This window comes from Drosophila busckii, chromosome 2R (assembly GCF_011750605.1).
Source record: "Drosophila busckii strain San Diego stock center, stock number 13000-0081.31 chromosome 2R, ASM1175060v1, whole genome shotgun sequence".
NCBI classification, from domain to species: domain Eukaryota; kingdom Metazoa; phylum Arthropoda; class Insecta; order Diptera; family Drosophilidae; genus Drosophila; species Drosophila busckii.
This window is the reverse complement of record NC_046605.1, coordinates 10,422,758-10,448,479: the sequence shown is the minus strand read 5'-3', so window position 1 is coordinate 10,448,479 and position 25,722 is coordinate 10,422,758. Positions and strand designations below refer to the sequence as shown.

At 40.9% G+C, this 25,722-nt stretch overlaps 2 protein-coding genes across 4 annotated transcripts in view; one reads left to right on the top strand and one right to left on the bottom strand.

The window, feature by feature from the left end:
- Positions 1 to 10,354, top strand: part of LOC108596250 (epidermal growth factor receptor) — a 34,217-nt gene extending 23,863 nt beyond the window's left edge. For both annotated transcript variants that reach the window (XM_017981803.1, XM_017981802.1), the window contains exons 2-6: positions 4,126 to 4,348; positions 4,408 to 5,588; positions 5,654 to 5,786; positions 6,904 to 9,118; positions 9,182 to 10,354. In XM_017981803.1, the coding sequence (XP_017837292.1) occupies positions 4,126 to 4,348; positions 4,408 to 5,588; positions 5,654 to 5,786; positions 6,904 to 9,118; positions 9,182 to 9,415 (3,986 nt within the window). In that variant the 3' untranslated portion in view covers positions 9,416 to 10,354. The remainder of the gene's footprint in view (positions 1 to 4,125; positions 4,349 to 4,407; positions 5,589 to 5,653; positions 5,787 to 6,903; positions 9,119 to 9,181) is intronic.
- Positions 10,355 to 14,985: 4,631 nt separating this feature from the next.
- On the bottom strand, positions 14,986 to 25,613 carry LOC108595432 (BTB/POZ domain-containing protein kctd15). 2 transcript variants are annotated; one of them, XM_017980662.1, is made up of 6 exons: positions 25,603 to 25,613; positions 25,041 to 25,103; positions 17,084 to 17,191; positions 16,178 to 16,292; positions 15,713 to 16,100; positions 14,986 to 15,596 (listed from the first exon to the last, which is right to left on the bottom strand). In XM_017980662.1, the coding sequence occupies exons 1-6, from the start codon at positions 25,611 to 25,613 to the stop codon at positions 15,151 to 15,153; spliced, it is 1,131 nt and encodes a 376-aa protein (XP_017836151.1). In that variant the 3' UTR covers positions 14,986 to 15,150. The 2 variants fall into 2 exon arrangements, with proteins under 2 accessions (XP_017836151.1, XP_017836152.1); XM_017980663.1 differs by lacking the exon at positions 25,603 to 25,613 and adding an exon at positions 25,295 to 25,364.
- Between the last annotated feature and the right edge of the window lie 109 nt (positions 25,614 to 25,722).

Genomic DNA, 25,722 nt, shown 5'->3' with positions numbered 1-25,722 from the left:
AGAGAGCGAGAGCGAGAGCGAGAGCGAGCGCGACTTACAACGAGTGTAAGTCTTAAAAATTATTATTTGTTGCTTTAAAGCTGTTTGAACTTTAAGTTGCGGCTGCACTTAGTTGTAAGTTTTAGCAATACAAAATACTGGTTTTTTCTAAAAACCCACACAGGCACACAAACAGACACATACATGCATAGACAGCAGCGTAGTGAGTTGAGTGCTTGGGCTGCTGCGATTGCGCAGCTTATCTCGCTCTCGCGCTCTCACACACACACACACACACACAGACTAAGCTTGTATTTACACATTTTACGACACTTTTCTTTACAGCGCTTGTTTTGTTTTTGTTTTTTGTAGCCTGCACAGTGTGGCCAAATTAAGCTGCTGCTATTCTAATGTTTGCTGCTTTTTGTTGTGGGCGTTGCTTTGTTTGTTTGTTTGTTTGTGAGCTGAAGCTGTGCTGTAGCTTCTGCTATGACTAAAAATAGCTTTTGTTAGTGTTGGCTACAGCACCAAAAATGGCGCCAGGGCGTGCTAATTAAAACAACTGCAAAAAAGCTGCAATCCATGGCTTATCTAATGCCCAAGCATTGTTAGAGACTCAGAGCCTGTTGCTGTTGCTGCTGTCGTGAGGCACGACCTGCGCCCAATTGTTGTACCAAACTAAATGAACGCGCATCGAACACGAACAAGCAAAAGCCTTTGGCTGCTGCGGTGCTTTGTTGTTTGTCTGTCTGTCTGTCTGTCTGTTTGGCTGGCTGGCTGCCCCTTTTGCTTTGAGCTGCTTGGTGCTTGAAAAATTTGTTATGGCGAGTTGAAGATGCGCTTGCAGCGTTTTCTGCGAAAGATTTGCTCGTTGCGCTTATTTGCCTGCGTCTTCGTGACGCCACGACATAGAATACAACAAAAGCAGCAACAATGTGGCAACAACAAAAAGAAAGTTGCCGCGTCAGCTTCGCTTGCAGAATTTATTTAGCTTTTATTATATATATAGTATACTATACTACTACTATTTACAAATCTGCGCACGTAACCAAGTCGCTCAAGCTGGTTACCACTTGAGTTGGACTCTTGGAAGGCGACGGCGCCTGGCTAGCCGCTCGACTTATAATGAGCGCAATGGCATTTAATGCGAAGCGTAAATGTTTTTATTAGTCGCTTTTACACAATTTCATTATAAATTGAACGCGTGCCGAGGAGTCGCCGACTGAATTGTCGCAAAACAGTTATGAATTATTTATGTTGGCGACAGCGCGCAGCGTTTGCAGCTAATCTATGACACCTAATCAGCAGTAGAGCGAGGTTAACAGCTGCAGCTGCTAGCTGCATCTGCATATATTGACGTACTTTCACCAATAGTTCATCAGCAGCTCAGAGTTTAATGTACTTGTTGATCAAATGTCTATAGCCTGCAGCCCATGGCCAACGCCTTATAATTTTCTGATCAAAATCTGCCCACTGCTGCTGCGCATAGAATTTAGGTAAAAAACAAAGCATGCTTAATGCCCTTTTAAATCTTTTGTTATATTACAACAAGCAAAGATAGCAGCGCTATTGTTGTTGTTGTTGTTGCTGTTGTTGCTGCTGCTGCCCCAGGCAAAGGTTCAAGAAAAATCAAGCGAGCGCGTCGCTCATAGCCCGGCCAGATGGTTTTTTGTTTTTTGTTGCGTCTGCGTTTTGGGCCACAGTTAAAAATCTTTTCCACGAAATGAAAACACACACAAGGCAATGCAAAGAGAGCCAGAGGGTGAATACATACACACAAAGCAAATGTGTGAGAGTGCGAGAGCGAGAGAGCCCAAGAACTGTTAAACGCGCAGAACCGGCTAAGCGAGTCTGAAACTGAGAACTGCTGCAGCAATTCTCGAGTTGTTTTCTGTGTATTTTTTTCTATACAAAGTTCAAACTTGTAGATCTAGTCGCTGCTGCAGCATTCAAATCGATTATGCAGACAGAGACGTTTGCCTTGCCACACGAAATATGCGTTGTGCTTTCTACGTACCACAGCAACAACAGCAACAACAGCAACAACAACAACAACAGCAGCAACCACAAGCCACACGACTGTTTGGCCTTTTCACCGCCACAGATCGAACAGAGCAATCGTAGTTGGTTGTTAATATTTAGAAAGTCTCTGCGCATAGCTTGGAATGCGGTTGGGGCTATTAATCAGTCAAACAGTCAGTCAGTCAGTCAGTCAGTCACTCGAAAAAAAGCTGTACGCTAGGGCCAAGTTTGTTGCCTAAGTCTTTTGTTCTTTGATTTGCAGTCCACTCATTAGCGTCGCCCAAGGATTACAAATTAGTCTTATACGCGCAGGCGTGTCACAGTCGCTGCCACAGCACGTTGCAAGCAGCAGCATCGCATATGCAGCATCTTTCGCAAGAAAGAAACTTAAGAACATGAAAAACTGCTGCTGATAAATTGTGCGCGATAAAGCCAAAGGCCTCTTTGAAAAGGGTTACGTGCTGCGATGCGCTGAGCTGGAGCTGGAGCTGGAGCTGTATGAGAAATGGCGACTTGGCGCGCCCAGCGGCCGCTTCGTGCCAGCATCATCAGCAACAGCGAAAAAAACAAAGCTTAAGAATTTGTACAAAAATATTTGCGGCGACTGCTGCTGCGACTTGAACTTCGATTGCCTCGAGCTTTTGATCAATGCGCCCAACGCATAACTGCAGCCCATTTAGCTTTTTGTTTCTCACAAGAATTTCTGGCGACAACAAAAATATTTGTGCTTCATAATTATTTTTAAATTCTTTGCTCAGGTTTGGGGTTCTTTGACTTTCCGAGAAATGCAACATGAAATCAATAAAAGCGGCAACAATTTATGGCTAACGATTTTTTTCTTTTACTGATAATTAGCTTGGCAAGCGAACGATGTGGGCGTAGTCACATGTGGGCTGGGCCTGCATAGGCTAAAGTGGGTGTCATAGAGGGTCTATGCTGCTGCTGCTTCTTCTTCTTCTTCGCTGACACATGGCACACTTTTGCAGCCCACACAGCAGCAGCGCAGCAGCAGCGCAGCAGCAGCGTAACCTACGCAGCGCCCTTTTTTTCTTTATAAATAATAAATATAATGACTACAATATATAGCTGTGTGTGTGTGTGTGTGTGTGTGTGTGAGTAGGCCATGCAAATTGATGAAGCTTGTGTGTTCGACAGCTAAAACAGGTCGCTGACTAATGATAAGAGCAGCAGCAGTCGCAGCAGCAGCAGCGACGTCGAGGTCTGCGTCTGCGTCTGTCTGTGTGTGTGGGCTGCTAATTATTGAAAACGCCAACTGAAAGCGTTGCTAAAGCGCCCACCATATTTATTTATTTATATTTCTTTAGCTGTATACGATTTTTAGTGTGTGTTGTTTTCGAAGCTTCCGCGCATATGCACAAAACAAAAGACTTAGGCAACGAACTAGCGTTCGCTATTTCCGTTTTAAATTAAACATTTAAATTTCTACGCTGCTGCAGCAGCAAAAACAACATTTATATTGAATTTTTTTTTAAACTATTTTATATATAAGATTAGAAATAATATGACACATAATTGTAAAGCTTACAAAAGCAGCTGCCAAGCAATTTATGTTTACAAATAATGTAAAAAAATGTTATTGAAATTATAAAATCTCATTTATTTTATTTATTTATTTATTTATTTATTTAATGTCAACTATGAACAGTCGACGATAAAAGAAATTTACATAAAATATTTAAAATTAAATGTAAAAATTATTTAAAATTATGTATTTGTTTTTAGATTTGATAAACGTATAGATTGGGAGTGTTAAACAGACCCAACATTCGTTGCAAGTATTGGGTATAATAATTGATAACAAATAATAAATTATATAGAAATTAATTTAAAGTTTTTAAAGTCACTTGGCAAACAATTTATGTTTAATAATTGATTACAAATAATAAAAAAAAGGTGAAGTTTTTCAATTGGCGTACAATTTATGTTTACTAATTGATCAAAATTATAATTAAAACTTGCTAGGCATAGCATATAACAAATTTTAAAATTAACAGATTTATATTTTTATTTTAATATAATACTAAGCATTGTAATTAGTATAAGAATTGATTGCTCTTTATCATTTTACTAATGAATTCCTTGCGCTTGATCTTGCACTTGCAGTTTGCATCGGCACCAAGAGTCGCCTGTCCGTGCCCTCGAATAAGACGCATCATTATCGAAATCTGCGCGATCGTTATACCAACTGCACCTATGTGGATGGCAATCTGGAGCTGACCTGGCTGCACGATCCCAACTTGGATTTGAGCTTCTTGGCCAACATACGCGAGATCACCGGCTATATACTGATCAGTCATGTGGATGTAACCAAAGTGGTGTTTCCCAAGTAAGTCACAGTGGCAGCAAAATAAAGTTGCACATATTAAATTTCTAATTGTTCGACAGACTGCAGATCATACGCGGCCGCACTTTGTTTAGCCTGAACGAGAACGATGGAAAGTACGCGCTGTTCGCTGCCTACTCCAAGATGCACACGCTGGAGATGCCGGAGCTGCGCGAAATACTCGCCGGCTGGGTGGGCTTCATCAACAACTATAATTTGTGTCATACGCGCACCATTGTGTGGCGCGAGATACTCTCCGATCCGAACAACAGCTACAACTACACCTACAACTTTACGGCCAGCGAGCGCACGTGCCCCAATTGCGACGACAGCTGCCAGCAGGACGCCTGCTGGGGCGAGGGGCCGCAGAACTGTCAGAAGTTCAGCAAAATCACATGCGCGCCGCAGTGTTCGCAGGGCCGCTGCTTTGGGCCAGGGCCACGCGACTGTTGCCACTTGTTTTGCGCTGGCGGCTGCACTGGACCCACGCAGAAGGATTGCATTGCATGCAAGAATTTCTTTGACGACGGCGTCTGCAAGGAGGAGTGTCCGCCCATGCGCAAATACAATCCCAGCAAGTACGCGCTCGAGGCGAATCCGGAGGGCAAGTACGCCTATGGCGCCACCTGCGTGCGCGAGTGCCCGGGACATTTGCTCAAGGATAATGGCGCCTGTGTGCGCAGCTGTCCCTCGGACAAGATGGCCAAGGATGGCGAGTGCGTTGCCTGCAACGGGCCCTGCCCCAAGACCTGTCCGGGCGTCAATGTGCTGCACTCCGGCAACATTGATTCGTTCAAGAACTGCACCGTCATCGAGGGCAACATACGCGTGCTGGATCAGACCTTCTCGGGCTTCCAGGACATCTCGGACAGCTACAGACTGGGCGCGCGCTATCTGCCCATGCATCCGGATCGCCTCAATGTCTTCTCCACAGTCAAAGAGATCACCGGCTATCTGAACATCGAGGGCGTGCACGAGCATTTCACAAATCTCTCGTACTTTCGCAACTTGGAGGTGATCCATGGACGTTCGCTCATCGAAAGCTACTTTGCCGCCCTCTCCATTGTTAAGTCGTCTGTCTCCAGTCTGGAGCTGCACAGTCTCAAGCGCATCAACTCGGGCAACATTGTGATTCAGCACAACAAGAATTTGTGCTTCGTGACCAACATACTCTGGTCCAATGTGCAGCACTCCAACGAGCAGAAGCAGTTCATCAATGAGAATCTCAACGCATCCGAGTGTCGTAAGTGGAACACTGCACAACAACATTTGTTTGCCAGTTTTTAACTCTCTGCTTGCATCTTACAGAAAAATTGGGCTTGGTCTGCTCCGATCAGTGCAACAGCGACGGCTGCTGGGGCTCCGGACCGGATCAGTGTCTCAACTGCAAGAGCTTCAACTACAGTGGCACCTGCTATGCCGATTGTCGCAATGTCAGCAAGTAAGTAAACCGAACACTAAATATATATATAAATATATATTGTTAGTCTAAATAAAATTATAAATTTTAAAAATAGAGCTCAATTTAATATGCTATGAAAAACTTAATTTCTTAGCATATTTTTCTATGATTATAGCAAAAGCGTTGATACGGCATTAAAATCAAAATAAATCTCAATACACATTATAAATGCCAAATAGATCTCAATTTAATGTGCTAAATGCTAAATGAACAAAATACTTAAACGTAATTATAAATAATTATAAACTAAACGTCAACTCGGCGTTAAAATCGAACTAAAATTCTAAATTCTAAATAGAGCTGAATTTAATATTCTATTTTAATGCATGAAAAGCGTTGATGCGGCATTAAAATCAAATTAAATCTAAATATAAATTATAAATTCCAAAGAGCTCAATTTAATGTGCTAGCTGCTAAATGAACAAAATACTTGAACGTAATTTCCTAGAATTTTTTTCTATGATTATTATTTAAACCAAAATTTATTTGCATTGCTTTTAAACTTATTTTATTAATGCTGCATGTGAATTTTCATTGAATTTATTTCAATTTAAGGTTATTAATTATGCAAATATTATTAAGATTAATGTTTGCTTATACCATTTGACTAAATTCATTACACACATACAAATTTATTATATATGAAGCTAAATAAAATTATTACCACCAAATAGAGGTCAATTTAATATGCTAGCTAAATGAATGAAAAACTTAATTGTATGTAAATTTATGATTATAAGAAAAGCGTTAATTTAGCATTCAAATCAAAATAAATCTATAAATTCCAAATAGAGCGCTATTTAATATTCTATTATTTTAATGCAATAATTGAATTCATGTGAATTTTAATTTAAACTTATTTTATTATCAGCTACAATTGTTGCATGCGAATTTACATTGATTAGATTTCCATTTAAGTTTATTAATTAAGCAAATATTATTAAGATTAATGTTTGCTTATGCCATTTGCCTAAATTTATTTATCTACAGCTTGCTATTTTAATTGAAATATGCATTTGTTTTAGTGTCAGGCTATATTTATTGATTAGTCCTTTAGCTTAGTCGTTTATTAATCATTTGCTTTCTTTGTTAACAGCACTTATCAGTTTGATGCCACCACCTGCAAGAAGTGCCATCCGGAGTGCCGCACCTGCTCGGGTCCGGGCGCGGAGCACTGCGACAAGTGCGTGCATGTGCGCGATGAGCAGCACTGCGTGGCGAGCTGTCCGGACGGCAAGTACGCGGAGTTTGGTGTTTGCCGCAAATGCCACGAGACCTGCGACGGCTGCACTGGACCCAAGAACACACTTGGCCCGGGTGCATGCAATACCTGCGACTTGGCGATCATCAATGCGGAGGCGACTGTGGTCCGTTGTCTGCATAAGAACGACACATGCCCCGATGGCTACTACCACGATCGCGTGCATGACCAGCAGGGCTACCTGAAGCCGCTGATGAACAAGGCCGTGTGCCGCAAGTGCCATCCGCGCTGCGAGTTGTGCACCAACTATGGCTTCCATGAGCAAATGTGCTCCAAGTGCGTGGGCTACAAGAAGGCGGAGCAGTGCGAGGACGAGTGCCCAGGCGATCACTATGCGGACGAGGAGAAGCGCGAGTGCTTCAAGTGTCATGCCGAGTGCAAAGGCTGCACTGGTCCGGGCGCCGACGATTGCCTCGCCTGCGTCAACTTCAAGTTGTTCAATGAGAGCGAAGTCTACGACAACTCGACGCTGTTCAACTGCACCTCGAAGTGTCCGCGCGAGCAGCCGCACATCAACTACCAGTCCATGCACATTGGTCCCCACTGCGTGTCCACGCCGCCGCGCAACTCCAAGCTGAGCGCCAATGTCAACATCAATATGATTATCATTATAGTCGTCGCCGTGTTCATTCCCGTCATCTGCATACTCTCGGCTATAATCTATATATGCCGGCAGAAGCAGCAGGAGAAGAAGGAGACGGACGACTTGGCCAAGGTGTTCTTTGGCTGCGAGGACTCGGAGCCGCTGCGTCCCTCCAACATGGGCGCCAATCTCAGCAAGCTGCGCATTGTCAAGGACGCGGAGCTGCGCAAGGGCGGCGTGCTGGGCATGGGCGCCTTTGGGCGTGTCTACAAGGGCGTGTGGGTGCCCGAGGGCGAGAACGTCAAAATACCCGTGGCCATTAAGGAGCTGCTCAAGACCTCGGGCGCCGAGTCGAGTCAGGAGTTCTTGAACGAAGCCTATGCCATGGCCACAGTGGAGCACGGCAATCTGCTGAAGCTGCTCGCCGTTTGCATGAGCTCCCAAATGATGCTGATCACACAGCTGATGCCGCTGGGCTGTCTGCTCGACTATGTGCGCAATAATCGCGACAAGATTGGCTCCAAGGCGCTGCTCAACTGGTCCACGCAAATAGCCAAGGGCATGTCCTACCTCGAGGAGCGTCGCCTAGTGCATCGCGATTTGGCAGCGCGCAATGTTTTAGTGCAAACGCCATCGCTGGTCAAGATCACGGACTTTGGGCTGGCCAAGCTGCTGAGCTTGGACTCCAATGAGTACAAGGCGGCGGGCGGCAAGATGCCCATCAAGTGGCTCGCGCTGGAGTGCATACGTCATCGCATCTTCTCCAGCAAATCAGATGTTTGGGCCTTTGGCGTTACCATTTGGGAGCTGCTGACGTTTGGCCAGCGGCCGCATGAAAACATTTTGGCCAAGGACATACCCGACCTCATTGAAATGGGCCTGAAGCTGGAGCAGCCTGAGATTTGCTCACTGGACATTTACTGCACTTTGCTGAGCTGCTGGCAACTGGATGCGGATCTGCGGCCGCCGTTCAAGCAGCTGACCACAGTGTTTGCCGAATTTGCACGCGATCCGGGCCGCTATTTGGCCATACCCGGCGACAAGTTCACACGCCTGCCCGCCTACACCAGCCAGGATGAGAAGGATCTCATACGCAAGCTGGCGCCCACCACAGACGGCGCCGAGCCCATGGTCGAAACGGACGACTATCTGCAGCCCAAGTCAGCGCCAGGTCCCAGTCATCGCAGCGATGCGACCGCCGAGCTGCCCAAGCTGAATCGCTACTGCAAGGACCCGAGCAACAAGCACGCGAGCAATGCCCAATGCGGCGACGATGAGACCGACTCGAATGCGCGTGAAGTGGGCGTGGGCAATCTGCGCTTGGATCTGCCCGTCGACGAGGATGACTATCTGATGCCCACTGGCCAGGGCAACGCAACTGGCAGCAGCAGCAGCAACAACAATAACAACAACAGCAACAACAACAATCTGACCAATGCAGCCACAGGCTACATCGATGTCATTGGTGTAAGTAGCAATAAATAATCAAAGTTAAAAAGCAAATATTAATGCATGCGCATACTTTTGCAGGTGCCTGTTAGCGTGGACAATCCCGAGTATCTGCTGAATGCGCTGAGTGGCGCAGATGCGCCAATACCCACGCAAACCATTGGCATACCCGTGGCGGGTGTGCCCTCCACGCTGGAGGTCAAAGTGCCCGGCAGCGAGTCAACCAGCTCCGATCACGAGTACTACAACGATACGCAGCGTGAGCTGCAGCCGCTGCAGCTGCTGCGCAGTCGCAACACCGAGACGCGCGTCTAGCCCGCAGCACTGCCAGAGCATCCAAACTTCTTGCCACGTAGTTACCCAAGTGCCAGTTGCCAGCTGCCCCCAAAACGTTGCCGGTTGCCTTTTGAATGCTGTTAGCACATAAGTCTTTCAATCAAATCAAATTGTATAGCATACTATCGATATTACTAACTAGCGTACTTAGCCAGCATACACTGTAGTAGTCTCTACACTTAGCTTAAGTCTCTCCACTTGCGTTTCATTTAACGAGAACAAAACACCGATAGTGCATTTCTCATGCGGCGCTCAATGCTTGCCACAAGCGCCTCACACACACACACACACATACATTATATTATAAGCTATGTTTATTTCTAGTTCGAGTTATGGAACTGTCAGCAGCTATAACCATACTATACGTTTACTTATAGAGTTTATAGGCTTTTAGCAACTAGTTTTCCAACTGTGATATAATTTCTAGGCAATGCAGACTAACTGTTTAACATAACTTCAGCCCACTTACATACACCTATATATACAGGCTATAATATCTGATTGTACATTTTGCCAATTGCCACAAATTTATCACTTTTCAGTTGTTTGTTTTTTTTTTTTTAATCCCGCGCGTGCCATGCATGGTCCATGCAATTCTCCTAAAGATTTCGAATACATTTACATATTTTTTTTGGGCACCATTTAAGCTTGAAACTGACAAACTTACTCTTAAGCTATAATTATACATATTTCGATCAAAGATATACTATGTACATACTAATTGTAAATCATATAATCAACAAAATCAAATACTTATAGCAAACTAATTTGCCAAGCACACATATACATGCATACACACACATATGCATATGTATATGTGTGTGTCTACGAGCTTAAGTACAGTTTACTTATACTATTGTGTAATGAAATTTATTTAATTTAAATCAAATTAGTTTATGAGTACCTACGCAAAGATATGCATATAAATAAAAATTATTTTCAAATAAAAACAATTGTGTTTTTTTTTTTTTGTCAAAATTATGAGCACATATTAAGGTGAGTCAACGAATTGCGGAGCAGTCTTAATAGTATGAGATGCTTAGCGGCATCTTACGAGTCTATAAATGTATTTAATTCACAGATCTTACCCTATATAACTCATAGCTTTTCAAAGTTTTAAATTAAACCAGTTGCATATGATTATTAGTCACAACTCGATCAAAAGTCATGCGATCCTTGAAATTTTTGTTGTTTTATGTTCGTAGTAATAATGTAATAATAAAATTTTAATGCAGTTTTATTTTTATGCATCTCCCAAGCATAAAACTCTCAAATCGGGATTGAATTTTCCAATAAATTGACTTGCTTGTTTACTATTTTGTTCATAATTTGTGCAAATAGTTGTTTAAATCATACAAATGTATACTCGTTTTAATTGTATTTTTCACGTAGTAGAAAAGATACGAACCTAACTATATTTAGTAGATTTACAGCTTGTCAAAGCTTGAATAAAAAAAACAAAAAGCAAAACTGCAGCATTTGTTTTCTAAACATAACATTGTTAATACCCATTCGATTTTTAAACGACTTACTGTTTTATACTCATAATGATGCTAAGTACAAAGTTGCATCATTACATTTGCGATTTTACAACTTTTAATTTTCGTCAAAAATTTAAAGGGAAAGACATTGCATTTTTTCCGAAAATATCGAAAATCTGAATTTTTCCCAAAGTAAATGTAGTGTTATTAGAGAGACAATCTTACAAATCTAACAAGGCCATGAAAACTCTGAAACGGTCGTATTTCCGCTGAATTAAGGCGTTCATCAATGCTGCTATTTCACTAAAATTTGTCTTGTTTGTTTGACTATTTCGTTCATAACTTCGCCAAAATAATTTGTATATCATACAAATCTCTAAACTCATTTTAATTGTTGCCACCGCTGCGCCAATTCTGGCGCTGGCAATTCGCATTTTGGATCGATTTTTTTGCAAGTACAGCTCTGCAAACTTTGAAATTAAACAAAAAAGTTACTCTTCAGCAATGGTTTTCTTGCCATAATAAGCTAAAAATAAGTTTTTTTTATCAACAAACGACAGCATATGTTTATTTAGTATCTTATGAGTAAATTAAGCCAAAAAACACTTCTGTGCGATTCTTTTTGGCTGAGATATAGCTCTTGAAAGTTAGAAAGGTGATAAGAAATGAAGGCGGCATCATTTTTGCGCAAAAATTTAAAGGGGTAACATCACGTTTTTTGCCAAAATATCGAAAATTTTAAAATGTCCAAATTTGAATGCAGTCTTGTTCTCATCTATCTCACGCGTCTAACAATGCATGAAACTCTATGCAAGATTTATATATGACAGAAATTTTGCTTCTTTATATACTCTTTTGTTGAAAACTTTGCTAAATATTTTTCTTTTTAAGCATGTTTACAACAATTTCATTTGTGTTTTTCATGCCTACAATTAAAAGTATAAATCAATTTAATCGGATTTTTTTTCGCTGAGTTAGAGCTTCTCAAAGTTTGAAGAGCGCAAGCTTTTGTAATTGATGTAACAACGTTTTGTTTTTGATGTAACTCTGTTTGTTCCGCTAGTTGAGAGTGGCGTTTGTCTAATATCAATCGTATGCATAACGTTTGCTGAATATATCATATACCAAAGCTACTTATAGCACAATATGCAGCCCTGGAGCTAGTCAAACAAATGACACCCATCCCATGGCCCATCTATAGAAGAAAGTAAGTCAAAAAGCAATTCATCTGCATCTACATCTTTATTCTTATCAAAAAACATTTCTCAATTATTGTATTTTATTTACAGCCCAATGTGCTTGCGCTGCATGAGGACAACGTCATGGGCAATAGCTGCGGCGCCTCTCCAGCTGCTCTCCACTAATTGAGGAAGTGCTTACTGCAACGGACTTCACCACTTCACAGTCAACAGTTTGCTGTCCACATCCTTGAGATACACAGAAGCGATCTGGACTAATCATCATTCAACAACAATGATAGCTTTGCTGCTCGAAAGGATTCTGAAGCAACTTTAAGTTTGGCTATCTATATTTATTGATTACTAATAAAAGTAGAACAAAGTATTTTAATCAACTACCATTTAATTCTGATTACAGACATATTGTTGTACATAATACAATTAATATTACTTTTATATAATTAAGCATTTTGTTTACTGCTAAATTATTACTATTACTATTTTTTAATATTATTATTATACATTGTATATTCTATTGTATATACACATATATATTTTTTTAATAAAATACTAAACAAAAACAAACTAAATATGTGTTATTATTTGTAGAGAGAGGAAAGAATTCTTTAGCAAGGTTTGTTCTCAATAGCGTTTGTTGACTGCGTATGCGCTCGATCTTCCCCTTTTCTTAGAATGCACGCTCTTTATACATCTTCACGGACAGGAGGTGTCTGGATACAACAATAACAAACATTACTTACCTGTCATACTTACCTTCGCCAAGGCCGCAAGTTTTACCCAGTTTTTTGTACATGAATGAATTTAGTTCTTTTTAAATTGTAATTGCTTTTAGTTTTATAATTACCTTGTTGAGATAGAGCTCAACAAAGTGTGAAATAAAACATTCATTCATAAGTTACAGCTTTGAAATAAAAAAAACACAAATCTGCAGCATTTGTTGTTTAGCCATATCTTGGTCAAAACTCATCCGATTCTTAAACGGTTTACTACCGCACGCTTGTTTTGATGCTCAAAACAAAGTTGTATCATTATATTTTGAGTTTAAGGCATGAAACACTAAAATCGGAAGCAATTTCGCTGAATTACAGCTTATCAAAGCTTAACACACATAAATGTGTCATGTTTGTTTACTATTTTGTTCATAACTTCGCCAAATAATTTTTATATCATACACTTTTATACTCATTTTAATTACACTTTTCAACACCAACATAAAATGCTATAGAACAGTTCAATCGGATTTTTTTTAGAAGAGTTATAGCTTCTCAAAGCTTGATATTAAACAAAAAGTAGCCTCTGCCGTTTTGGTTTTATTGCAATAACTTGGTCTAAAATAATTTTGTTTATTGATCAAACGCATCCAGCATATGTTTATTTACAATATCATGATTAAATTAAGCCAAACCACTCTTTCTGTCCGATTTTTTTTTGGCTGAGATATAGCCTCGCAAAGATTGAAAGTGAAACGAAATGAAGACGGCATCATTTTTGGCAAAAATTTACAGGGGTTACATCACGTTTTTTGCCAAAATAATTAAATCTTAAAACTTCCCAGTTTGAATGGTTTTTATTCTATGATCTCACGAGTCAACATGTTTTGAAACTCCGAATCGGATGCAATTTCGCTGAATTACGGCTTATCAAAATGCGGTATTTCACAAAAATTTGTCTTGTATGTTTACTATTTTGTTCATAACTTCGCCAAATAATTTTTATATGAGCCCTGTTTAAGCTCATTTTAATTGTGCTTTCCACACAAACATAGGGACGTATAGAACAATTAGATTTTTAGCTGAGTTGTAGCTTCGCAAAGTTTGAAATTAAACAGTAGCTCTTTGGCATTGGATTTATTGCCATAACTTTGTCAAAAAATTGTTTCAAATGTTTACCTACAATCTCATGAGTGAATTAAGCCAAACAACTCTATAGTCCGATTTTTTTAGCTGACATATAGCTTCTCAAAATTTACAGGGGTTACATCACGTTTTTTGCCAAAATATCGAAAATCTTAAAACTTCCAAGTATGAATGCAGTTTAATTTATAAACATCTTACGACTCTAACAATGCAAGAAATTCTAAAATCAGACGCAATTTCACTAAGCTAGAGCTTTTGAATGTTTAATATAGTTGCTTACCGTTTTGTTTTGCGAGCGTTCACTGTAGTGAGGTCCCTCCCATTAGGGCAGCATATAATTAATAAACATTTTGTATTTTACCATTGTATTTTTTTTATTGTTTTTATTTTTTTTTAAATACGCAAATAGACAATTTAATGGATTTACTAAAATGTATTTTAGTTGTTGCTTTACTGCTTTTTGTATTCGTTGAGTATCTTTACTTTTGCACATAGTAGTGTGTGTGTATTTATTTATTTATTATATTTTAGGTTTGTAGGGTTGCTGCTATATTTATGTTATGTAGTTTTTTATATTGAGAAGTTAATTCATAGTTTACATTCATAAAAGTTCAATTACATCAATTGCTACAAAACTATTGCTGTGAGTTAATTACTTTTGTTGCTTAGTGTGTGCAATTGTGTATGTGTGTGTTGGTGTGTGTGTGTGTGATAGCTACGTATATATGTATGTTTTTATATAATTTATGCTTGCAGACAATTGTCATCAACTGTCTAGTTGGCTTATAGTAGTTGTAATTGCATAAATAAACGAAAATAAAGTTGTTTGTTTGTTTTTTTTTTTATATATATAAATGCACTTAAAGAAAAATAAAACAAATTGACTTAATACGCAATGTTGAAACGACAACAAATCAGTGCTGGGGGCGCTCTAAATAAATATATTTTAAACATGTATGCGTGTGCGTGTGTGTGTGTGTGTAGCCACTTAATTGTTATAAACATTAAATAACATTTGAATTTTTGAAATTTGTATTTTGTTGTTTTTGCTTTTGTTTGCTTTTGCTTTTACTTTTTTGCTAGCTGCAGGCAGCCGCCCCCCAAAACCACGCCCCTTAGTGCGCCACACGCACATAGATTACAATTAAAATGTGTCCAGCCGAGCCGGGCCGAGCCTATCACATGGGAACGCGACGCACCAGCAAATACTCGGAGAACTGTTGACCCTCGACGCCGCCGCCGGTGCTCGCCTCGATGGTGAAGCCGGCATTGAGCAGTCGCGTCAGCACCTGCACCGAGTTCAGCTTACAGTAGCCATTGAGTGGGAAGCGTATGATTTGGCGCCAGTCGCCCTGGTTCCAGGAGACGCCGCTGCGGCTCGACTGCGTCGCCTGATTGGCCTCCGGGAAGAGCTCGTCGAGCAGCGCCCGTTCCGCCGAGAGCATAATGCGCTCGCCCAGATCTGGGGAGATGTGCAGCGCGACGACCTCATAGTTGCAATCGGGCGCTGTGCTAGTCCTTGGGCTGCTCTTAATGTGCCTGGCTGGGGGTGTGGGTGGCGCCACCAAATAGTTACCATTGCGTACACGCTCCTTGCGCATACTCTCCAGTTGCTTAATCATCGCTGCCCCAAGCGACAACAACAACAACGAAACACAGAGATGCAGACAAAGTTCAAATTAGCAACATGGAAATCAGCTTGAGGTGCTGGCTGGGAATGGAAATGCTGTTCATACTTACGTTCAACTTCATAGTAGCGCGCCTCCTCCAGCAGCAGCTCGAGGTCAGGAAAATCATCGGCAATCAGTAGTCTTGAGTTTCTCATAAAGTTCAATATATGGCGAAACATGCCGCCATCGCGATCGATGAAATAATGCTGCTTCAACGAGTCCAGCACAATGGGTATCTGGCCATTGAAGAGCTTGGCCAGCTTCGACTCCGGATATTTGGTAAGCGTCTCCAGCGAGCTCGTGTAGATCGTGCCACCCACATCGATGTGCACCGGCGCCGTATACCGCGATGCGGCCGCCACACATGGTATGCCCGAGATGGGCTTGTGGTTATGCAAATAGGAACTGGCCGCAGCTGCTGCACTGCCCGGACCGCCACTGCCGCTATTCAAGGAGTTCTAATCAAGAGCGCACAATTATGTTAATCCCAGCTACGAATTTCAACTCAGCCCAAGTGGCTAAGTGGCTAACTTACCAGCGGCGTCACGGCTGCGCCAGGCAGACCCAGCGGCGTCACTGAGGAGCTGGCGGGTGGAGTCGGTGTGGGCGATGAGGAGTTTGAGATCGTTGGCGAAACGGTGGGTGAAGCGCTGCACGAACAAACAAAAAACGTAAAAGCGTAAGTTATGTAAATTGACGAAATTACAAAAGCTACACTGAGCGAAATAATTGCAGTACATTTCCTACTTTGAAATTCAGTTTGCAAAATAAGTTTTTCATTTATTCTTAACTTGAAACGTGACAATGTAAAATAAAATATTAAATTAAAAGTCGCTGCTAATAACTTGTTAAGTTTAAACTTATTCGCAAGCATAAATCAATTAAAATAATATTTATGAACAATAGTATTGTATAGAAAATTAATTTAAATTAAATTGCAAGTTGTAAGTTATTGAAAAAGAAGCTGATTGCATTATTACTTTTTATAATGAGTACAGATGTTAAAGCAAGAGATAAAAAATTAAAGCAAAATAATAAGCTTAGTAAATAGTTATTAATAAAGCTATTAAATGTTGAATTAATTTATAAAGTAAGCTTAACTTTATGTTATGCATAATAATTTGAATTTATTCTTTAAGTTGTGCATTGTTAGTTGTTAATATCTTACAACAAATTAACTTAAATTAAATTGCAAGTTGTAAGTTATTGAAAAAGAAACTTAGCACATTATTAATGAGTAATATAAATAATAATTAAGTACAGCTGTTAAAACAAAAGATAAAAAATTAAAACCAAATAATAGGCTTAGCAAATAGTTATTAATTAATCTATCAAATGTTGAATAAGTAAGCTTAACTTTATGTTATGCATAAGAATTTGAATTTATTCTTGCTGTGCTTTGTTAGTCACAGAATTTTTGCACAGTGTATTTGCGTCTTACCTTATTTTAATATCGCTTCGAGCATAAATACGTCCCGTCGAGGACAAGTCTCGTGGCTCGAGGCCTTTTGCATCTCTTTCGCGCTCTCGATCCATATCGCATTTTTTCCTAGAATAATTAATTAGACAGATTAGTGTCTGATGTCTGATGAGTTAATGCGCCGCACTTATATTATGTAAGTCAAGTCGAGTTAATTCATGAGAACCAATTTGACCAACAAAACAAATTGTGTGTGTGTGTGTGTGAGAGTTGATTACATGGCCAAGAGAGAAGGTAGAAACGTGACAAAAGAAAATGCCCCAAAATGCCAAAGCTTAGTATTTTTTTTATTGACTCGAGGGGGGGCACAAGGATCAGAGCGAGAGAGTTACTTATAGTTAAGTGCTGCAAGTATTTCCATATGGGCTGCTGCCTCGAACTCTGTGGGAATATTTGGCTTTGGCAATGCGTTTAACTCACTTATGTGCCGTGACCTCCCCCCGCGCAACATTCAAAACACACAGACAGCCGCGCAGACAGACAGACAAACAAAGCCTGTGGCAACAGTTGCAGCTACAGTAAAACACGACAAGACAAAATCGCCAACGTTCGCGTCGCAGGGCTTTTACAGTCAGTTCAACGTTGTTGTTGTTGTTGCTGTTGCTGTTGCTGCTGCTGCTGCTGTTGTTGTTGCTGCCTGTGGGGCATGCGGCTCGATTTTCACACGAAAATCACGTTGATTTGAGCATCGTTATGGCGAGTGGCTGAGCGCGCATCACGCACGCTAATTGTGACATGTCAAGCTGGCTCCACATTACGTATACGCAACGTAAGCCAAAACTAAGCGCTCAGCGCGCGCGTTTTAATGATGATTATGGCAAAAGTCCACAGCCCTGGCTGGCTGGCTGGCGCTCAGCTTACAGTATCATTAGCCAGTACGTTGAACAACAAATTAATAAAGCTCAATCAAGCGGCTCGCCGCTGATAAATGTGCGCAATTTTTATTTTTTGCATTGCTGCAATGAGTGACCGTCCGTTCGTCCGTCCGTCCGCCCGCCCGCTGCATATTTACTAAACAAGTTTGCTTTTTAAAATGTTTTAAGCCCTGCGGGCATATGGCTGGGGTAATTACGATTTGATTAACTTTAACTGCATGAGCATTCCACACTCGTTTACGTTTGCGTTTACATCAACGTGTGCGCATTTGAATGCGACGCAAGCAACAAGCAAAAATAAAATAAAAAAAAGCAACACACACACACATACAGCTGGCAAATAGGGTTAAAAGCAAACGACAACGCGCAAGCAGCAAAAAGCAGCAAAAAAAAACATGGCTAAAGAAAATGGCTGCAAGGCAAATTCTCATGGCTTGTTTGTCAATGTGTGTGTGTTGGTGTGCAGCTGTGGCTTGGCACATTTTTATTAATTTATAACAATTATAAAGCGTAAGCAATGCGCTCAATGAAACTCTAGCCAAATGCATGTGGCTTAAATGCAACAACAACAACAACAGCAGCAGCAGCAACAACTGCTTGAGCTCTGTGCCACAAAACAATTCAATTTCAATTGCTTTGCGGCCCACTTGAGGCAAGTTATAGCCTGTGCTTGCTGCACAGGTGCATGGCAAACAGTAAAAGACACACACACACACATACACCTGCAACACACCCACTGTTAACGGTATTGTATATAAGCAACACACAGACACACACACAAGTGCAACTTGCAGTTTTGCAACCTATTCTAGTCCAATAGCGCTGCCGGCGTTATCTTTTCTATGCAGCAGCTAGAGCGAGACAGCATGCATGCGCTGAAGCGAGAGGCAGCGTCTAGTTCGCAGCGCCTTTGGTTACACTTCAGTTTAGCATGAACATTTTGAAGAGTTGCCTGTTGTTGTTGCTGTTGCTGCTGTGTGTTTTGTTTGCCTGGCCATGTCTATAAGAAGCAAGCCTGTCAAGCTGCCATGACTGCATTTGCATTTATTGTTGTTGTTGTTGTTATTGCTGTAGTTGTTGCTGTTGTGGCTACCATAATACGCTGCTGCAGTTGTACTGACATCTTTGGGCTTTGCCTTTTAATGGCATTGCCATTAACTCAACTTAAATCTACGCTCTCAGCTCTCTCTGCCAGCTTGGGCTGGCATTTTGGCCATTATTGAGTTTCATTTTGTCAGCATTTTACACATGCAGACAGACAAGCGCACACAGCTTTGCAGCTGATGTGCGGCTCGGGCTGTGGTAAGACAGCTTATTAGTTAGCATTGTTCAGATTTTGGATAAAACTATCGAGTTGCAGCTGCTGCCGCTGCTGCTGCTGCTGCTGCAGCGCCGCGAGCTAAAATAATTTTGCTGAGTCCATGGCATAGACAAAACTTGCCGCTGGCTATGAGCAAGCCGCTCCTACAACATTCGCTCAAACACTTGCAAAAATAAACATATATAATAAATAATATAAAATGACATAAATTAAAAAGTCATAATGTTAAGATATAACTGATTTTTGTGCAGTTTATTATAAATACTGAAAACTTTTAGCTGCTATTAAATTAAAGTCTAAAGTTAAATCAAAGCGAAAATAAAATAATGCGCTATTTTATTTAATAAGATTTTCTAAGATTATTTATATTTGATGATGTAGCAGGAATTCTCTCATTTTGCTTTCAATATAAATTATTAATAAGACGAAAATATTCGAATTGATTTTGCTTTACAATTTTTGGGTCATTCATTTTTTTTCAAGCAACAATTAATTTGTTACTTGTTCTTACTGTAATTGCTTGTCTGTCTTTAATTTAATGTTTATATAATTTCAATAATTTTTTTATACATTTTTGTTGTTTCTCACAGTGTACTTGTTGAGCTCAAGCTGCATGCGACAGAGGCGCAGGAGCTGCCCTGGCAATTGGTAGCCACAGCCGCCCACTTGCTAAAAACCCACACAAAAGCGATAACAAAAGCCAAGAAATGAGCTAAAGTGCACACACACACACACTAACACACACATACAGACACATAGATCAACATACAGTTACAGATATACACCTTAGCCAGCGACTGAGCAGGACGACGACGAGGACGACGACGTCAAGCTCTGACGACAACGCTGACTATGTAACCCCTACAAAATGTCCTGCGGCCAGGCAACCTTCCGCACACAAAGGCCAGGACCCAGACAGCGTGTCCTGCTGGTGTGCATGTGTAAGTGTATGGGTGTGTGTGTGTGTGTGTGAGCGAGCTGGCAGGAGTGAAAAAGGGCAAAACGCTGACTATGCCAGCGGCGATCGTTTGGAATTAGTGCGGAAATCATGGATGGATACGAAATGAAACGAAACCAGAACCAAAACCAAAACCAAAACCTAAACCAAGCCAAGCCAAGGCAAGTCGCACTCGCAGTCGCCTCAGTCTCACATATATGGACAGCGACAGGCAACAAGGTGCACGGAGATTGAGTTTTTGGGGTGTGGATTGATGCTCCTACGGGGCAAACGAACCTGCATGCAGACGTATGTGTGTGTGCTAGTGTGTGTGTGTGTGTGTGTGTGTGTGGGTGCCTCCTCATTCATTTATCCTTGCAGCGCTGCAGGCAACATGAGCAACAGCAACAGCAATGCCAACAACAACAAAAGAGCATGAACATTGGCAGCAACCACGACAAGGCGACTGACTTCCAAGCCCTAACGCTGCCAGTGCTGAAGCTGGCGCTGGTGCTGGCTCTGGCGCTGGCTCTGATTCTGTAGCTGCTCCCAAACAATACACAGACACACACACAGGCAAAGTTTTGGGTTTTGGTAAGGTAAGTTGGTGTCCGTTTGGCTTACATACGTATAAATGTCTGTGTGTGTGTGTGTGTCTGCATTTAAAGATATCATACCTAAGTTGGTCGTAGCCAGCGCAGCGTCCCTTAGGCGGCATAAAACAACGCACAAAACAGTTGAACACACACACACACGCAGAGTAGAGCAAACGAACGAGAGAAAAAAAAAGTAAGCCCCAAAACGAAAGTTTTTCGAGGCAAAACCTTATCTCAATTTTAAAATGCCGCCGGCTACACTTGCATGCTCCCTCGAGAACTTCATATGAGGCTGTATATGTGTTAGCGCGCGGGGAGTGGGGGGGGGCAATAAAGTTATATCTTAAGTTATGCAAGCGATTTAAGTCAGATTTATGGCGTTGCAACAGTTGCAAGCTTGGCGAAAAATAAAAGTAACAGAGTTGCCGCCAATGCGCGTCAATTAGACGTTGAGGGACTGCTGCTGCTGCTGCTCCCCAGAGCTGCTGCTGCCACGTTTTGTGTATGTTGCCAAGACAAACAGCAAGTACTCATGCTTGCAACACACACACACACACAGTTGGAAAATCACGCAACTGCCCCGCAGGCAACTTTAAGAAGAATCCATTGCCTGCAGTGCCAAGTGGGAGTTGTCTCCACCCATTCAGCCGCACATATATATTATATATATACTATATATATAGAATGTGAGCAAGCCAAAATCAAAACGCTGATGAGCAGGCAAATGAAAGTTTTTTTTTTTGGCTTTTTGTTGCCCATTTTTTGACCCTACACACACACACACACACTCATGCATGTGGAACTTCATCTTAGCCCCAGCAGCAGTTACAAAAGGCCACGAAAAACTGTAGCTGCCACAGCTGTGTTGCACTAAGCACAAGAGCGAGCGTGAGAGAGCGAGGAGAGACTCTGGGCATATGGGAAATCAGTCGCAAGTCCTATGAAAATTTTGCTAGCAAAAGTTGCAGCAAGCTCATACGTACGTATGTCTGTGTGCACTGGCAAATTGTACAAATATAAGCTATATATATATAGAATACATGTGTGTGTGTGTGTGTTGTGCGCGGGCGTCTGAGTTAGAGCGGAGTCGAGTCGAGTAGATATTAAAACGCTGCAAGGCTTTCAAAAATAAACTTTGAAAAATTTATTAGAAAATATTAAATAAAAACGACGATTGTGCTGCATATGCCAAAGCAAAAGCAAAAGCTAAAAATGCTTATGCTACATATATATTCATATATATATTCTAGCTCTGCACACACGCACACACATGCAGCAGCAGCCAAATCGGTTGGCATCAGAGCAAACATTACACAGACAACGCTTCAGCTGCTTTGCTTGTAAAAGAAATAAAAACAGCAAAAGCTGCTGCAGCAATAATATACAAACTCACACAGATACACACACACATACATATATATCTATTAAGCTGGCAGCAGTCAGTCAGTCAAGTCAGTGAGTGAGCATTTGATGTTGTTTTTATTGCTAAATGCTTTTGAAAATTGAATTGTAAGTTGAAAATGCGCAAAAGCGCAACAAATATGAAAATTGCGCATACGCAGCGTTGTGCACACAATCAAGCAACCAAACCCAATTAGACGCTTCAAGATTGCAAAACCTTTTTGTTGCCAGCAACAACAGCAAACATTTTTATGCTTTTGTCTGTGTGTGTGCGTGTGTGTGTGGCGGGCAGCACAAACATTTCGTTTGCCTGCCTAATCAAGTGTACATAATAATTAACGGCAATGTTTCAAGCTGAATGGACCTCAAACAGCAGCAGCAGCAGTTGCAGTTGCACTTTGCATTGGCAGCCATTCAAGTGGCAATTGCAGCTTGCAACACGCATTCTGATTCCTGCAACTGCCACTGCCAATGCACATTTCCTAATTGGTGCAATTTGCGTGTGCATATTGCAGTTGCAACAACAACAACAACAACAATAAATAGCAGCATGCAACACAAAGCAATCGACAGCAAGCACAACAAATACGAATGTTGCAGGTGCAGCGGCAGCAACATGAATAGCAGCAGCAACTGTTGTTGCTTTAGCTGCTGCTGCTGCTGCTGCTGTTGCCTTTTTTCTTGCTACTCTAACTTCCAAGCTGTGGCTCCAAGTGCCTGCATTGCTATTTTCGCTTGAGCAAGCAACAAATAGCTTTCAACAAAAATTTCATTTCAATTTTGTATGTTCTCAATGATTTTAGTTCCGAGTTTGAAGTTTAACCCTCTGCCTCAAGCAGAACAAAGATAAATTTTGCATGCATTGCAAGCAGTTTTAATTATAAAAATATTTTCAACAAAAATATCTATTAGACTGGGTCATAAAATTTAAAAATGTTTCTTTAAACAGCTTCAATTGGCATTTAAGGCAGTTAAGTTTTAACTAAAATAGTAGCTGAGCTATAATTTTACACAGTTTTGCTTTAATCAGCAGTCAAAAATTGTAAACTTTATTTTATACATTTTAATTTATTTATTTTTTAATAATATTTTCTATGAATGCTCAAATATTTAAATGATCAGATGATATTCTGTAATAAATAGAACACTTAATTATTTATTTATTATTTTATCTTAATATTGCTACAAGTTTAGCTCAGCTGTCAATTTTAAATGCTGATACTATTAAATTAGATTGGAAGAAGATTTTTTCAATAGATTTATAAATAATATAAAATATAAATTTAAATTGCAGCATTAATTCTGCTGAACAAGTGAAGAAAAAATAGGAAGAAATTCAATAAATTATTTTCAAACTATTTATCTAATTTAACATATCAGAAATAAAGCTCAGCTCAAGTTGCTTAGTTAAAAAATAATAAGTCGCTTTTGCTTGAGTATATAAAATAATATTTATCAGTATTTAATTAACGCTGTTAGCTTTCAAATCAATGTTTTGCGACTTGGTCACGCAGTTTTTGCTAGAGCATTGCCTGTTCGTTGAGCTTGGATTACACGCTTTTGTTAACTGCTATTTGAGTGCTGGCAGTCTAGCAACTGAGCCTGGCTGCCAATTGGCAATGTAGCCCATGTTGATGCTGGTAATGATGCCGAATTGCAGCTTAATTAACACGACGGCTACAGCGGCGCGGCATTAAGCGCGCTCTGCGTGTCTGTGTGTGTGTGTGTGTGTGCCTGTGTGTGTGTAGGCGCCTTTCAATGTGCAATCAAATGCATTTCCTTTTGCCACTTTGGTGGGGCTTTGACTGCTGCTGCATGTAAATGCCAAAATGCTGTTGTTAATTGTATTTAAAACAAATTTTAGCTGTGCCAGGCATGTGCGAAGGTCGCTGCGTGTTTTTTGCTTTATTTGTATGCGCTTTTGGTTGCAGCCAGAGCAACAGCAACAGCAACAGGAACAGCAGTCGCTTTGAACTTTGCCTGCAGACGAGCGAGAACTGCGAACTGCGAACTTTGTCGATTCGTCAATTTCTTCTGCTTGCTGTTGTTGTTGTTGCCATGTTTTGTTATGTGGGTACGTGCAGGCTGCAGGGCTTTTTGGCCAAGCTTAGTGCCACAACAAGCGGTCAACAGACACACACACACACACACACATACACATGCAAGCAAACACACGGGCAACGTTTTTTGCTTTATAGCCTTTAAGGTAAAAGCAGCATGAATACAATTTAATGCGCCCCGTGCTTCGTTTTGTCGTCAGCGTCTTTGGCACACACACACATACATAACTCAGCCTTGGGGCAAGTTTGTCCAAAAAATGCCCGCCAGCTTGCTACAATTTTTATTATTTTTTTCTTATATATATTTGCCCCTTCCTCTGTTTGCTGCTGCGTACTTTTGTTTATTTCTGATGCGGGCACTTGAGGCGCATCAAATTTTTAAACAGTCTTTGGCACACACACACACACACATACAATATATAGTGTATTTTTTTTTTGGGACAGGCCATGTGCATGCCGCTGTTGTGGGAGAGACGAAAATCAGTTGAGCCGGCGGCGCTTTTGGCCCAAGCCAATACCAAAGCAACAACAACAACAACAAAGCAGTTGGAGCATAAAGAGCTGGCATGCAACTTGTGCCTCACGGTCAGAGGCAGACACAGACGGAGACGCAGACTTAGTCTCAGATTCAGGTGTGTGTGTATTACAGAATCTTTGTTAAACTAATTTATTGAGCTGCTTTGCTTTGCTTTGAGGCCAAAAGCAAAATAAAGTTGTTGCTTACTCACCGTTTGGGGCAAGAGGAATCCACCGTCAATGGTGATCGTTGATCCAATGCAACAAATGGAGTTCTATAAAAAATGAAATAACGTTCATTAATACCAAGTCACCAATAATATAGCTGAGCTTAAGCAATATCAAAATAAACTGTTGCATCTTAAGCGAGCAACGCACACAGTTAGCTAAAATAACAAAACAGTAAGTGAGAAGAGTTAGAGAAAGAGAGAGCACACACACACATACAATGATAATGGTAACTCACAAAAAAGTCGGTATATTTAGGAAATGCACTTTAACTAATTTATATTAAACAGCGCGACTGCATAAAATTGTTCAATTCAATTGTTTTTATTTCAAATTGTTACTGTTGCTTGTTTATATTTTGAGCCAGCGCTGTTTGCTAATTTCCGTTAAGCGTTTGAATTAATTTTTAATTAGCACGCATATTCTAATTGCATTTGCATTTGCATTTGTCACACGCTTTAAATGTTTACTTCCGTTTCCGGTTGTTGACGCGCCCGCCGTTAGCTGCCTACTGAATATGCCGCGCTAGCTGCCAATTGCTTTTACCTGACTTGCATTCGCGCCGAGTGTTCGCTCTGAACTGAAACCTTGAATGGCCAACTAACTGGTTTTTGCTACTCATGGGCGCTCCAACTTGTTGGCAACAGCCAACCCGACCGCTTAACG

Excerpts from the sequence above, each read along its gene's own strand:
- LOC108595432 (XM_017980662.1), bottom strand. Across the intron at positions 17,192-25,040 it reads GATTCCTCTTGCCCCAAACG|GAAAAAATGCGATATGGATC; the intron begins GTGAGTAAGCAA and ends TAATTATTCTAG. Across the intron at positions 16,293-17,083 it reads CGAAGCGATATTAAAATAAG|CGCTTCACCCACCGTTTCGC; the intron begins GTAAGACGCAAA and ends TTGTTCGTGCAG.